This window comes from Alligator sinensis, unplaced genomic scaffold, assembly GCF_000455745.1.
Source record: "Alligator sinensis unplaced genomic scaffold, ASM45574v1 scaffold872_5, whole genome shotgun sequence".
Taxonomy (NCBI): Eukaryota; Metazoa; Chordata; order Crocodylia; family Alligatoridae; genus Alligator; species Alligator sinensis.
In genome coordinates this window covers 213,687-226,625 of record NW_005842730.1, presented here as the reverse complement: position 1 = coordinate 226,625, position 12,939 = coordinate 213,687, and the positions used below count along the sequence as shown (strand labels likewise).

The 12,939-nt window shown below is 55.4% G+C and overlaps 1 protein-coding gene across 2 annotated transcripts; it reads left to right on the top strand.

The window, feature by feature from the left end:
• Nucleotides 1–6: 6 nt before the first annotated feature.
• ATXN7L2 (ataxin 7 like 2) lies at nt 7–11,922 on the top strand. Of its 2 annotated transcripts, none has more exons than XM_006034364.2 (10): nt 7–601; nt 1,551–1,655; nt 2,215–2,419; nt 3,069–3,379; nt 5,451–5,533; nt 6,080–6,324; nt 6,655–6,847; nt 7,207–7,328; nt 8,826–9,705; nt 11,571–11,922. In XM_006034364.2, the coding sequence occupies exons 1-10, from the start codon at nt 583–585 to the stop codon at nt 11,583–11,585; spliced, it is 2,178 nt and encodes a 725-aa protein (XP_006034426.1). In that variant the 5' UTR covers nt 7–582; the 3' UTR covers nt 11,586–11,922. The 2 variants fall into 2 exon arrangements, with proteins under 2 accessions (XP_006034426.1, XP_025072133.1); XM_025216348.1 differs by having other exon boundaries at nt 3,024–3,379.
• Nucleotides 11,923–12,939: the final 1,017 nt, after the last annotated feature.

The following is a 12,939-nucleotide window of genomic DNA, read 5'->3' as shown; positions in this document are numbered from 1 at the left end:
AGCTGTTAGGGAGGCAGAGGAGCTCAGAGCTCCACTGAGCAGCAGCTCTCCCTGGGCTCCAGGGATTGGCAGTAAAAGTTGCTGATGGAGATCCCTGTGCTAATTGTCTAAACGGGAGCAGCACATCCCAAACCCTGAATAAGTTCCCTCCCCTGCCCTGGGGATTGCATCCTTGCTCCAGCCCCAGCTGCGCCGTGGCAGCCATCCCTGGCACAGTTTGCATATCGGTTTCTTCCATCTATCCCTGCTTTATGCGGGGGGCTCTGGGGACAGAGATTGCCGGAGCCCAAGGCCGCGCACCTGATTAACTGACTGATTCATAGGGATACTCCGTCTGCTGCAACTTGGCAAGCTGCCCTCCTCCTGCTTTGAAAGCAATTAAAATGCTCCTCGTTGTCCTGTAGGGGGCAGGCTCCCAGCCAGACGGGGCGTGTCCGTGGCACCGGAGGCTCTGCCTGGTGTCCATGTCGGTCGGGGAATCTGGGGTGCTGAATGTGCGAAGGATCCTGATGGGGCTGGTTGTCTCCAGCAGGGGCTGAGCTGGAGGAGAGCAGCAAGAATGGGAGCAAGAAACTGGACGCAATGACCCTCATCAAGGAAGGTAGGAGCTCGTCTGGCTCCCTTATTCTCAGGATGCCTGGTGTGGCCGGGGGAGCGCTCTGGCCCTTTGCCTTGAGGGAAAGCCCCCCTTGCTGTAGCCTTTCCCCGCAGCGCCTGTGTCTGTGGTTATGTCTGCGCTGCAACCAGAGGTGCGATTGCAGCACCGGTGGCTGTAGCAGAGCTGCCTTCGATCTGGCTCGCTCGGGTAACGTTACAGTGAAGACACAGCAGCTGGGGCTGTGCAAGCCTGGCAGCAGCGCTGGGGACGTCCTCGGGCAGCGGGAGCCCATCCCACCTCACTGTGTTTCCCCAGCTATTGCTAGCCAAGCTGCTGGAAGGAAAGGGGGCTGGGGCTGCCTGTCTGCGCTGCAGTCCTGCCTCCGACTGCAGTCGATATGGGCTTTGCACGGACTCAGCCAGGGATTCGGGATAAGCGGGTCTCTGCCCCAGGGGATGTTGTGGCTCCTATCACACAACGAGACTGGGGTGAGCCTGGGCTGCCCTGCTGGCAGAGAAAGCTGCCAAACCGGCGATGCAGCAAGAGTTTCTCCGAGGCCCAGGTCATGGTGCCTTTTTGGGAGGCAAACCACATTTCCTCTTCCCAGGGAGCCGGTCTTGGGGCTTCAGCACAGAGCAAAGCGGGGACAGGACTCAAACCAGACTGTCCCTCTCCAATTCTTCACCAGCCTCTGCTGGCAGCTTGGGGCATTGGGGTTGTTTGTAGGAGGGGTTGGGGAGCCAAAGCCTCCATCATCCAACTCCTGGCATCTGCGGGATGAGTCTCCATTTGGTGCTGGGAGAGGTGCTCTGCGTGGCCGGGGCTTGGCTTTCAGTTTGCAGGGGGTAAAATACATGCGGGTGTTCTTAGGCCAGACTCTCGGCCGGTGGAGCTCAGACCCAGCTTCTCACCAGGTCAGTCTCTTACCAGGCTCTGTCTCTCCTCCTTTCAGACATGTCTATCTTCGGTCACTGCCCGGCCCACGATGAGTTCTACCTGGTGGTGTGTAACCACTGTAGCCAAGTAGTCAAACCTCAGGCCTTTCAGAAGCACTGCGGTAAGCTGGGGAGGAAAGGCCAGTTGACAGTCAAGGGGACTGAACAGCAGGGCCCATTCAGTGGCAGGTGCCTATGACACTGCTCTCCACTGGGCCCTCAGACACTGATGTGTGGGTGCCTGCGGGATGCAAGTGGGGTCCTGGACAACCCCTTGCTGAAGTTTTAGATTGAGCCTGTCTGTGTGGGTAAATTTCCAGGAGGGAGAGATTGCCTGCTGGCTTTGGAGCGGTGCTGCTGGAAACCACCCCAGCACAATGTGGCAGCTGGCTGGATGTTTCTGCTCCAGTGAGCAATAGCGGAGTGAATGCTGCTCCTTCCGCTCCAGCGTGCAGGCGCATGGAGGCGACCAGGGCCTTGTCCCATGCTCAGGGCTGTGACTCCCATCTGTCTGCAGACTTGGGTAAACCTGAGTGCATCAGGGGTGTGTGCGGGAAGCTGCCCTAGCCTTTCTCGGGGGAGTGGCGTGCAGCCAGAGCACGAGGGCAGAGATGTCCCTGTGCCACACAGGGCCTTGTTTGCACATGGCGCTGATGGAGACTTTAATACGCTGCCCCACAGAACGACGGCATGGACCTCTCAGCAAACTGTATTCACGGGCGCAGGCGTCCTCCAACGCGCAGAAATGCCACGCGGTCAATGGGCAGCCACCTGCCTGCGGGGGCCACGGCACCACCAAGGTCACACGGGAGAAGGCCCAGAGCTCCCGCAGCCGGGCCCAGCACCCATCAGAGAGGCCAGAGAAGGCCCAGAAAGACAACCTCTGGTGAGTGGTGCTGGGAGTGCTGTGGGGGGGCCTGGCCACCCTCTGACACAGATGGGAAGGGGGATTCCTGATCCTGCCTTGGTGCTGGGAGTGGGTAGAGCCTTACCCAGGCTCTTAGGCACTTAGGATTGGGATGGGGGAAGAACAGCAGGTGGTCCTGACCCAGAGGTTCATGGAGTCGTGGGGGCTTTGATGCCTCTCTGGTTGTGGGAGAAAGGGAATAGCAGAGGAGCCTGAGCCTCTTCTGACATGTGGGGAATGAGGGCTGTGGACTGGCCCACCTGTCCCTGCTCCTGCCAGTGTCCATCCCTGGCTATTTAAGCCATGCCCTGTGAAAGATGCTATGGTCTCGCACTGGCAGCCCGAAGCCAAGCTGTGCTCCATGGCAGGCTCGAGTGCATGGGACTGCAGGGAAGGTGGATTGTAGGGCCCAGCCTAAAGGTGTCATGGTTAAGGTACAGTGAAGGGGGACCCCAAAATTCACAAGCCCAAGCCACCTGTAGGAGGATGTGGATCGGGGCCTGGGAACTGCTGGCCTAGAAGGGACTCAGGTGACCTCCGCTCTGATGGGTGATTTGTAGCTGTCATGTTACCTGGCATTTAGGGAAGAAGCTGCCGACCCCTCTGAGCCCGTCCCTTCTCCTTCCAGCCTGTTCATGCCGGTGGTGAACCTGGAAAAGATTTCCAGCCTTCCCAAGCCTGATGGACATGGGATCAAGGTGCCCCCAAAGCCCTCTGCCTCTTCCATGCCCGGACAGCCTTCCACGAGCTCCAAAGAGCCCCTGGGGAAACCATCCCTGGCAGCATCTCCGAAAGATCCGCTTGTGCCAAGCAAGGTGGGAGGGGACTCCATTTTGCCCACCGATGCCCCAAGCAGGAAACCGGAGAGCACATCTGCCTTGGGGGAGAAGGAGCTGAGTTCCTCCAAGCCTCCTCCCAAATCCCACAAGAAGATGGCACGTGAGTCCTGCTTCTCCTCTCTGGTGCTTCCTGGCTTTGTGGGCTGCAGGCTGCTTTGTTGCCCAGTGTGGGTGATATTGAATCAGCCCAGCAAGGCAGTGTATTTTGGTGGTTGCTAAACCCTAGGCATGGCCATGCTGTACGGTTGCACTGGTGTGATTGGTAGTACGTCGATGCAATCAAGTACGGCACAGACAGTTCAAGCCCCTAGGCTGGGATAACTTTGCCAAGCCCAGTGAAAAATTACCTCTGAAACCTCAAGGCAGAACATTACTGCTGTCAGTTTTACTGGTGTAGGCATTGTCCACATCCATCCATGGGTAGCCATTCCCTAGGGGCAGACAGGCCGCTGGTCCCCTGCCATTTGGTGGTGAAGAACAGTAATAGCTGTCTTCTTCTTTTGCTACCCCAGGAGAGCTGCATATTGCAGTTTGTGTTTTAGGTGCAATTTATATCAATGTACAAACCCCATGTAAATCACACCGGGTCTGTGTGCATCCACCCATGTGGTGCTGCTGAAGGTGAAACCTAGAAACAGGAGGAACCCAGAAAAGGGATTCAGACAATCTTAGTTCTGTGCCTAGCTCGGACACTGATCCCCTATGCCAGCTTGGCACGTCACTAACCTCTTCCTGCCTTTACTTCCCCACCGACAATGAGAAGAATACCTACTTCCCTGGGGACTGAGAAGCAGAACGAGCTGCCTGCACGATGCGTAGGGAACCTTGCCTGGATGGGGAAGGTGTGGAGGGAGGGGAGAAGTTTTTTTATCACTTCTACATTTATGTTCCTGGACAAGGAGACTAGGGAAGAGAAAGCATTGTGGGTACATAGTCTCTCTCTGCCCCACTCGGAACACACGGCCTGTCTAGCTTGCTGTCCTGGGCCCAGAAACCCTCCTTAAAACACTCCACTCTTGACAGGGAAACTGGGAAAAGACTGTGTTGGGGCAGGATCCTGCACATATGTAATGGGACTTGCGTGATTTGAGGCTTTTAAGGCAAAAAGAGACATTGTGGTCAGGCAGTCAGAGCTGCCACCTGGCATGGGTCAGCAGATCCTACCTATAGTAGGTCTATTAGAGGGGATGAAGTGTGTCCTGTCTGTTCAGGGGTGTAGGTTGTAGCTGTGTTGGGCTAAAGACATAGGAGACATTGTCCTCCTGTCTGTTCAGACACTTCACTGCCTCAGTGATCACAGCCCTACGAGAGTCTAGACAGAGCAGTTTGGACTGTTGTTTGTGATTCCTTGTGCAGTGAAGTTTCCAGGCTAAAGGGATACAGTCAAGATATTAAAAAACATGCCTTACAACCTGCCGGCTCTTAGGTGATGGTTCCTTGATGTGGGGCTCATAACCCCCTCGGGGCTGGAAGGGGTGTTATAGGTAGGGACAGGGCGTTCTAGCCATCACGCCCTTCATGAAGTGGAGCAGTGGCTTGTGTGGGTGGGAGATCCCCAGGTGGAAGTTGCTGAGAACCACCATCTTACTAGCTCATGCACACCAAGCCACATGTGGAGCTTCCCACAAAGTGCACTGTCTGCATTTCAATCCCTTTGGAAGCCTCCTCAGTGTCACTTTGCTTTCTAGTCTGTTATATGGTTTTGCATCTCCTGCCTGACCCAGGGCTGCTTCAGATCAGGGTGTTTCAAGCCCCTACTCTAGCAGCCCCACAAAGACCTGCCCTTGGTACTGGGTTTAGGAACCTTCCCTTCCCCCCCATGCTTGGTAATAACACATTCTAAATTCTTTGCCCACTCTCTTCATGGAAGGATTATGTAGAAACCCTTGCAGTCGTACCTGAGTTCTGCCCAGCGTCAAAAGAGCACAAAAGCCCTGGGATTGCAACAAGAAGAAGCAGTGTTTTCCCTTTTCTGACGGAGGCAAACTTGCAGCAAAGACGTGTGATCTGAGATGCAGGCAGAGCTCCAGTCCCAATGCACTCATCTTCTCAGGGAGTTTGGAGGAGATGCTAAGGAACACGGGGTTCCTCACATGCAGGAACTAGGATTTTTGCACTGCACGTACTTCTCCCCTCAAACGCCTCGTAACTCTCTGCGATCTGCCCTGCAGGGAAGGAGTGTGACTTGAACAGGCAGTGTGGAGTCGTGAACCCCGAAACCAAAAAGATCTGCACCCGGTTACTGACCTGCAAGGTATTGTTCTAGGAGGAAGTCGCTTCCTGACAAAAGGAGTGGGTGTGGGGGAGAAATCCCTTGCCCCATGGGCCCGGTTAGAAGTTGAATGCATCTTCTAGGGGCGCCCCTATTGCAGCTTAGTTTACTGTGGCAGGGAAGGATTTGCAGCTACAGACAAAGTGCTCTAAAGACCAAGCTGGTTGGAGAAGGGAGGCAGGAGTCCTATGGGTTACTGCTGTCCAGTCTCAGTCTAACTGGCTCTTGGAAGTGGTTCTAAGTCCCCAGGTAGTACCACAGTATTTTACAGCTAAGCCCTGCTGGGGATTAGGACTGAGGTACTCTGCGAGGGCCTCTGCTTTGAACCCACAGGCTTCTCTTGGTGGAGGTGAAGAGTCTGCACTAGCTGAATCAGTAATTGGGTATATAGATACCATAGGCTGCCAGTTAGCAGAGTGCCCTGAACATACACATGTGAGCATATGTAGTGGCATCCTGTGAAGGGTGGCGATGAACAGGTTCAGTCGCTGGGTGTCCTTTGACTGTCTCGTCTCCTGCTTGTCACAGATTCACTCTGTTCATCAGCGCCGTGAGGTGCAGGGCCGGGCGAAGGACTTTGACGTGCTGGTGGCCGAGCTGAAGGCCAACTCCAGGAAGGGGGAGTCTCCCAAGGACAAGAGCCCGGTGAGGAAGGAAGCAGCCCCCGAACGTCTCTCCCAGGATTCCTCCTCCTTGGCGCAGACCGCGTTGGTTTTACCCAGCACTTCCCCTTGCCGAGCCAAGCAGCCCCACTCCCACTGCGCACCTCTCAGGTAAAGCAGCAGCGATTCCCTCCTGCCCCCATGAATGGCAGAGCCTGGAGCTCAATCTCCACCTACAAAACCCTCTCCCCACAGACAAGGGACATTCCCTTGCCCTCGAATAGGTAAGCACTGCTCTGAGACTGGGCTCCTCCAGCCTCTGTGCAAGAGACCCCAGCAAACCACACATTAGGCCCCAATGGGGATATCGGTGCTTTCTGAAAGAGGAGCCATTGTCTGACACGCAGCACCCACCATTGAGCCACAGCTTTTCCAAATCTAACCCTGCCCCTCTGCAGCTTGAACCCAATGGGCCTTCTCTCACTTCTCCACCTCTGTTAGGTCCAGGGTTTCCTCAGAGAGTGACCTGGAGGACCTGCCCACTGTCTCCAGTGAGGGAGACCCAGGCCTGTACCCCTTCCCCCTGCCCAAGGGGAATAGCCGGCTATCGAGCGACGAGAGTGAGGATGACACGGCTGAGGATGTTCACGGGCTGGACTGCCATTATGCAACACGGCCACCGCGGCCACAGGCGGTAAGTGCCAGGTTTCCTTCAGGCCTAAGGCAGATTCCCTATGCCCCACCTGGAAGGAGGCCAGAGGCCCCTCTTGGCCTTGGTCTCACTTGGCATTTAGGGTGATAAGATCCTTCCTTGGGCTTGGATCTTGGGATCCAGCTGCAATCTGTCTCCACATTGGGGCTGGGAGGCTGATAGAGTGGGTGGGGGGACCCCAGGCTGGCAGTACTCGGTCCTTCCTCACTCGTATCTGCCAGGCTATGTGGTGGGCTCCCCACACCCTTCCCCTGAGCAGGGGACTGCTGCGTGGTGTACAAGAGTCCCTCTGTCTGTCTGCCTGATGGGTCTGCCCTTCCTCCAACCCCGACCGCAAACAGTTCTGCACCTTTGGAAGTCGCCTGGTCAGCCCAGGGTGTTACGTCTTCAACCGACGGCTCGACCGCTTCTGCTCAGCACTCAGCTCCATGCTGGAGAGACATCTCAACTCGCACATGTGGAAGTAAGTGCCATGCTGCTGCAGGCTGAGCCCGAGGTCGGGTGGGAAAGCCCCAGTTGCACCCTGAATCGGGCAGCAATGAACATAGTGACCAAGTGGGTCAGGGATTGAGTGTGATCTCTCAAAAGTACGTTGAGATGGAGACCAGCTCAATAGCATCTACCCCTACACAGGTCCTGAGTGTGGTGTTGTGTCCTCTTGGGCAGAGCTGAGTGCACATAGGGAGAGGCAGGCAGTGCAGGAGGAGGGAGGTTGGGAACATCATCCCTTTTTCAGACCGTCTTCTCCCTCTTGCCTCCACCCCCACAAACCTCCCAAGTGCTGGTGGCTGCCCCGGGGTCCAAAATGGGATTTAGTCTGTTAGGAATGCCATGCAGACACATGCTGGCAGGGAACATTGACATTCCAGTCTCCTGCTCTTAAGTGGGGAAGGTCAGCTTAGATACGCGGGCGTGTGGTAGGCCAGGGCAGGGAGGCCGCAGAAGGTTGGCGAGAAAGCCCTCAGGACCGAGGAAGTGCCGAGGAGACAGTTCTGGGGAAGGGAGGTCAGCTGACACGTCAGTCATTTTTATTCTTTTCAGCATTGCTAAATTTAGAGAGTGGTTTCTATTTCAGGCTCCGTGATAATGCTTCCCCTCCCCCATCCCTTCTGCTCTCCTCTGGGCAAGCCACCACAGTGGGATGCTGCAGGTGGGCTGGGAGGGTACCGCGTTCTTCCCACCGCCCCAGGGAGCAAGGAGGTGATGGAGGGGGCAGTGTTAGAGAGGAGGGCAGGGCCTTGGCTGCCAGGACTCCTGAGTACTCCTCCCAGCTCCATCACTGATGTGCAGTGTGATCTGAAGCCAGCCACGCTGTGATAGCCTGCCTCAGTTTCTCCTTGGTATAACGGGACAGCGTCCCCTGCCTATAGGAGGGATCTGAGGCTGGGCTGGCATTTGGAAAGTGTTCGGGGTGTCAAGTGCAGTATTTGCTGCTTGCACTAAGACTAGTGATTTTTATTAACCCTTTGGGAGCCGGCTGGTGCCTGCAAGAGCCGTTTCTTATTCGAAGCCCCGATTTCCCATCTTTAGGCACGCTCAGTGCTGTTTTCCCCCAGCAGATGGAGCTGGAGCACTGGGCTCCATGCAGAGTCCTGATGGACCGGAGCAATGGGGATAGACCGCCTTGGAAATGGGAACACGGTGTGAAGGGAGGAGATGACCCTGGATCTGGAGAGGGTGGGAGGGGGAAGAAGACAGCTCAGGATTGATGGAGGAGGGTGTGACTGTGGAGAGGAGAGGTGTGGGATTGGATGGGGGGAAATCTGGAAGACAGATGGGGTAGGATGGTGGAGGGGTGGGTCAGTAGGGGCTGGGGGAGAAGAGGATCATGGACCAGATGGAAGCAGCAAGGGCCAGTGGGGGCATGACTGGGGAGGGAATGAGATTCAAGGTGGAGGGGAGGGAGTTAAAGAAACTGCCCTTCTCTCCACCTTTCTGACTGCTTCATCTGCTCAACCAGAAAGATCCCTCCCGCCGCTGACCCCCAGCTCCACACAGCTTCGTCACCTACCATCCCAGGCACCTCTGCTGGTGGCACGGCCCAGACATACAGCTCCTCCCCAGCCTGCAGCCTTCCCCACAGCGCCCCTGGGAGGACGTCTTCATCCTGCACAGCTTCTGCCTCGGTGATGGCTGCTCGGGAGAGCCGCAGCCACCCCAGCCTGAACTACACGGTGGGCTCGCCCCACGCTGCCGCTGCCTGCAGCCAGTCAGACTGCACGGGCGGGAGCCAGTCCATCACGTCTCCACTGCCTGCCAACACCCCCTCTCCCTCCTTCAGCAAGTTGCCTTCCACCAAGGCCAGCAAGTCCTCCAAAGCCAAGGAGCTGGCAGGCAGTGTGGAGCCTGAGGCCTCAGCCCGAAAACGCAAGCAGCCTCTTGGAGCTGCTGCGAGCCCGCCATATAAACGGACCTGCCTCCTGGACTCAAGCAAGGGCAAGGCAGCCGGCTGCCAGGTCTCCCACCCCCCTGCCAAGACTAAACCTTCCCTGGGCTCCTCCTCCACTGCCTCCTTCAATGGAGCCCTATCGCCAGGCTCCAGAGTCAAACGGGCTGGCCACCTGGACTGCAGGGCCACGAGCCACCTGCCAGTCAAAGCCTCCCAGCTGGAAAACCGGGGCTCCCCCCTCAACGGCCCCAAAGCACTTCAGGCCAACTGCATCTCGGACGAGGAGGCCAAGAAGCGTAAGAACACGGCCACTTACTGCAGGCCGATGAAACCCAAGCACTCTGCCTCTTCCTCCTCCTCCTCGTCCTCTTCCTCTGACTCGGGTTGTTCTATCAGGAGGAAGAAGCCAGTTGCCTCCTTGGCCTTTGAGGAGAAGCGGAACGCACTGAAGGTATACAGCTTCCCGCTGATGCCAGGAGCCCCCAAGCCAGGGCTCATCTTCCTTCTCTGCCCCCACAGTGGGTTAAGCTATGGGCTGCCTCCAAACATGTGCCAGGTCCCTACTCCATCCCCACAACAGCCCCCAGGTCATCTTTGCCATCCCCGGATCCTCCTCGCCTGCATCTGGGGGATTTGTAAATGTGCCATCGAGCCAGAAAAGCAGGCAAGGTTCCTTGCAACCAGCTGGAAGGGGGTTTAGGGAGGTATGGAGCTTTCCCAGGAATAAGCTTCCCACGTCCTAGGGCACCAGACCAGATGGGCCCATGTGATAGGGTATGAGTGCCCCTGCCTTATGGAGCCATCAGGTCCTGGCAATCATTGTCCTTTAATTGAGCCCATTAAACTGTCACTTCATTCCTTCAACACCTGAGAATATAGATGTCCAGTATGAGAAAAGTTAATAGGATTTTTTTTCTTTTTAACACTGGAGTATAATCCACAGCAGTAGGGGCCAACATTTTGGCAGGGTTGACAAACTAGTCCCACACCACTCTTGAGTGCCACCCTGATCTCTTTTCCTTGTCCGCTTTGCTTTCTGCTTCTTGCCCCATGCTCCTTGCCTGCTCTGCTTTCTGCTCCCTGCTTGCTTTGCTGCTGTGCTGCCTGGTCCATCCCTGGTCTGCCATATGCCACACAGAGAGGCTGTTTGTGGCATGCAGGTTGGCCACCCCGATCCACTGGCTCCCTGTAGGCTCTGAAGGGGGCACTGATGAGAATTGCATTGGGCCGAGGGTGGCTGGTTGCGGGGGAGCTCCCAGCTTGCTCGGCTCCCAGCAGGATTCCACATGGGGTCTAGGCAAAAGGAGAGCTGACAGGCTGTTCTTTTCTGAGCAGGAGATGCTCTTGGGACTGGAGTGGTGGCATTGTCTTGGGGGAGCTCACAGCCATCTGAGTCTCGGGCACTGGAGGGAATGGCACTGGGAGAATTATAGCTGTTGGGAAGATCACAGTCTCTCCCATCTGGGTGTTTGTATGACAGGACTGACTTCTGGGGCCTGTGCAGCCTTTGCAGTCTCAAAATATGTCCTGTAGCCACCCTGTCTAACCAGAAGATGAGAACAGGGCTGAGCAGCTGTTGAATTTGGCTGGGGGACTTTTCCTAGTCTCAGCTCTGCCTGGCTGGGTGACCTGGGGGGAATCACTTCCTATCTCTGGGCCTCCATTTCTCCATCTCTAAAATTGGAATAATGATCGTGACTTCCCTTCGGGGGGCTGGGAAGCTTGAAGTGCTGCTCTACTGTAAAAAATGGCTATAAAATGTCCCCTCTGTACCTAGGCAGCCCAGTCCTGGCTGAGTCGGTCAAGCCTACTGTCTTGCTGGCACCAGCATCTACTACTTGTGACTCCTGTTAGTAGTGCAGAGAAGGCGCTGAAGTCTGTTCCTTGTGCACTAGCAGAGCTGGTTACCAAGGGGTCACCCAATATAAACCTGGTGGTAGCAGTGCTACGGCACAGGGGCCAACTAATTATGAACCTAGATGAAAGAGCTCGGGTGGACTTTCAGATCCCAGGGCAGTTTGCAGTGTTCGGGATACATGCACGGAAACTGGGCACATTCGATCTGCTGCTGTGAAGAGAGCCAAGGGTATACCAGGCCCTACTGGGTCTCTGGCCCTAAGAGTTCCTCCATCTATTCAGAAGCAAACCTAGCCATGTGCCTTTATTATAAATGGATGCTGATTAGATGCAGCCCCAGGGCTGCACCCCAGTCCTGAGTCCCAGCTCCTGAAAGCAGATTGTGGGCTCGTCACTACCCCCCATTACATCCCTTTTGTTCCCCTGTACTGACTGCCTGTCCTCTTGTCTCCCTTGCAGTCAAAAGCGCATTAACAAGGAAGTGCCTGGGTCGTGCAGAAGGAGCCATCAGCCCCGGGGACCGGGAGCCCCTGGATCAGAGTCAGAGCCCGCTGCTTTTTATAACTTTATATTATTTTTTTTAAAAAAGAAAAAAAAGACTCTATAAAATACCTCAAGACTCTTTTCCTGTTCTGTTGCTGCTAAAAACAAACAAAAAAAACCCAAGGAAAAAATGAGAGACAAACCCAATCCACACCTGGGAGGAGGTTGGAAGCAGATGGACTGGACTGAGGTGGCAGCCGCACGGCCGGGCTGGGATATTTATAAAAATTACTATTGCTGTTTTTGTTTCTTTTTTTAAAAAAGAAAAACCCCGTATCAAAAGGGCGGCTTGGCCTGTGGTTTTGTGAAGGGGGGAGGGAGAAGGGAATTGGCCCCTGGTGGCAGGGCTTTGAACATCCGCTCCTGTCAGCTCTATGTTGGGGTGCCACCATTTGCTGGCAGTGCCCCGAGGTGGGTGTAGCTGAGCGGCTCCCAGCGTCACCAGCTGCTGAAAGCAGAAATTTGTCAGACAGGCTTCAGAAAGTTGCAGACTTCTTGAAGTGATCAAAATGTCACCAGGTAACGTATCGAGTATTGCACCTAGGACATGGAGTAGAGAGGTAGTTAGCCACGTTAGCCTGAAGTCAGGCAGGAGGGCAACAAACACTCAGAAATTGTTAGGTCTGGCGACACGATCTTCTGCAGCACCCTCACACATATAGTAGTCCCTTGTCCCCTGACTCTTTCTTCTGGTCCAAGCACTGGCAGTGACCTGAGGCTGGGCTTGTATGTGGGGCATGTTATAGGGATTGGTCAATGGGGCAGCACTAGGGGCTAGATTATGGAGCTCTGCAAGCTGGATCTGGCCCATAGGTCATAGATTTGATACACCTGCACTGTCTGGACAACTTCATGACAGCTCCATCCCTGAGTCTGCTGTCCATGCTGCTTATCCACCACAGTCTCATCTCAGGCTCAGGAGTTCCTGATCCAATCCCAGGCAGTGACCGGGATGTTAGGAAATGGTTTAGTGGTGCAGAGAAATATTCCTCACCTCCATGGGACAGTTTCACACCGGCAGCCCCAAATCTCTTAGGCATTAAAATCTGCAGAGTAACGGCACCACTACAGCAAAGGTGGGAATAGACGTTGATTCTCTCATCTTCCATTAAACCCAGCTACCTGCCAAGGTAAGTCGATGGGACTGTGAGTTAGGCAGAATACAGCCCACAGTCAAACCTTCCCGTTTGGCTTATGCACCTGGTAGAGCTGCTATCCCTGCTCCCTCCTGCCTCGGCAAGACTTGCCGCCTCAATTTGAACCACACAGACCTCAGGCAACCCAC

Bases quoted from the DNA above. Each gene is read 5' to 3' on its own strand.
- ATXN7L2 (XM_025216348.1), top strand. The intron at 6,325-6,654 runs GTAAAGCAGCAG...CACCTCTGTTAG, and splicing joins TCCCACTGCGCACCTCTCAG to GTCCAGGGTTTCCTCAGAGA. The intron at 6,848-7,206 runs GTAAGTGCCAGG...GACCGCAAACAG, and splicing joins GGCCACCGCGGCCACAGGCG to TTCTGCACCTTTGGAAGTCG.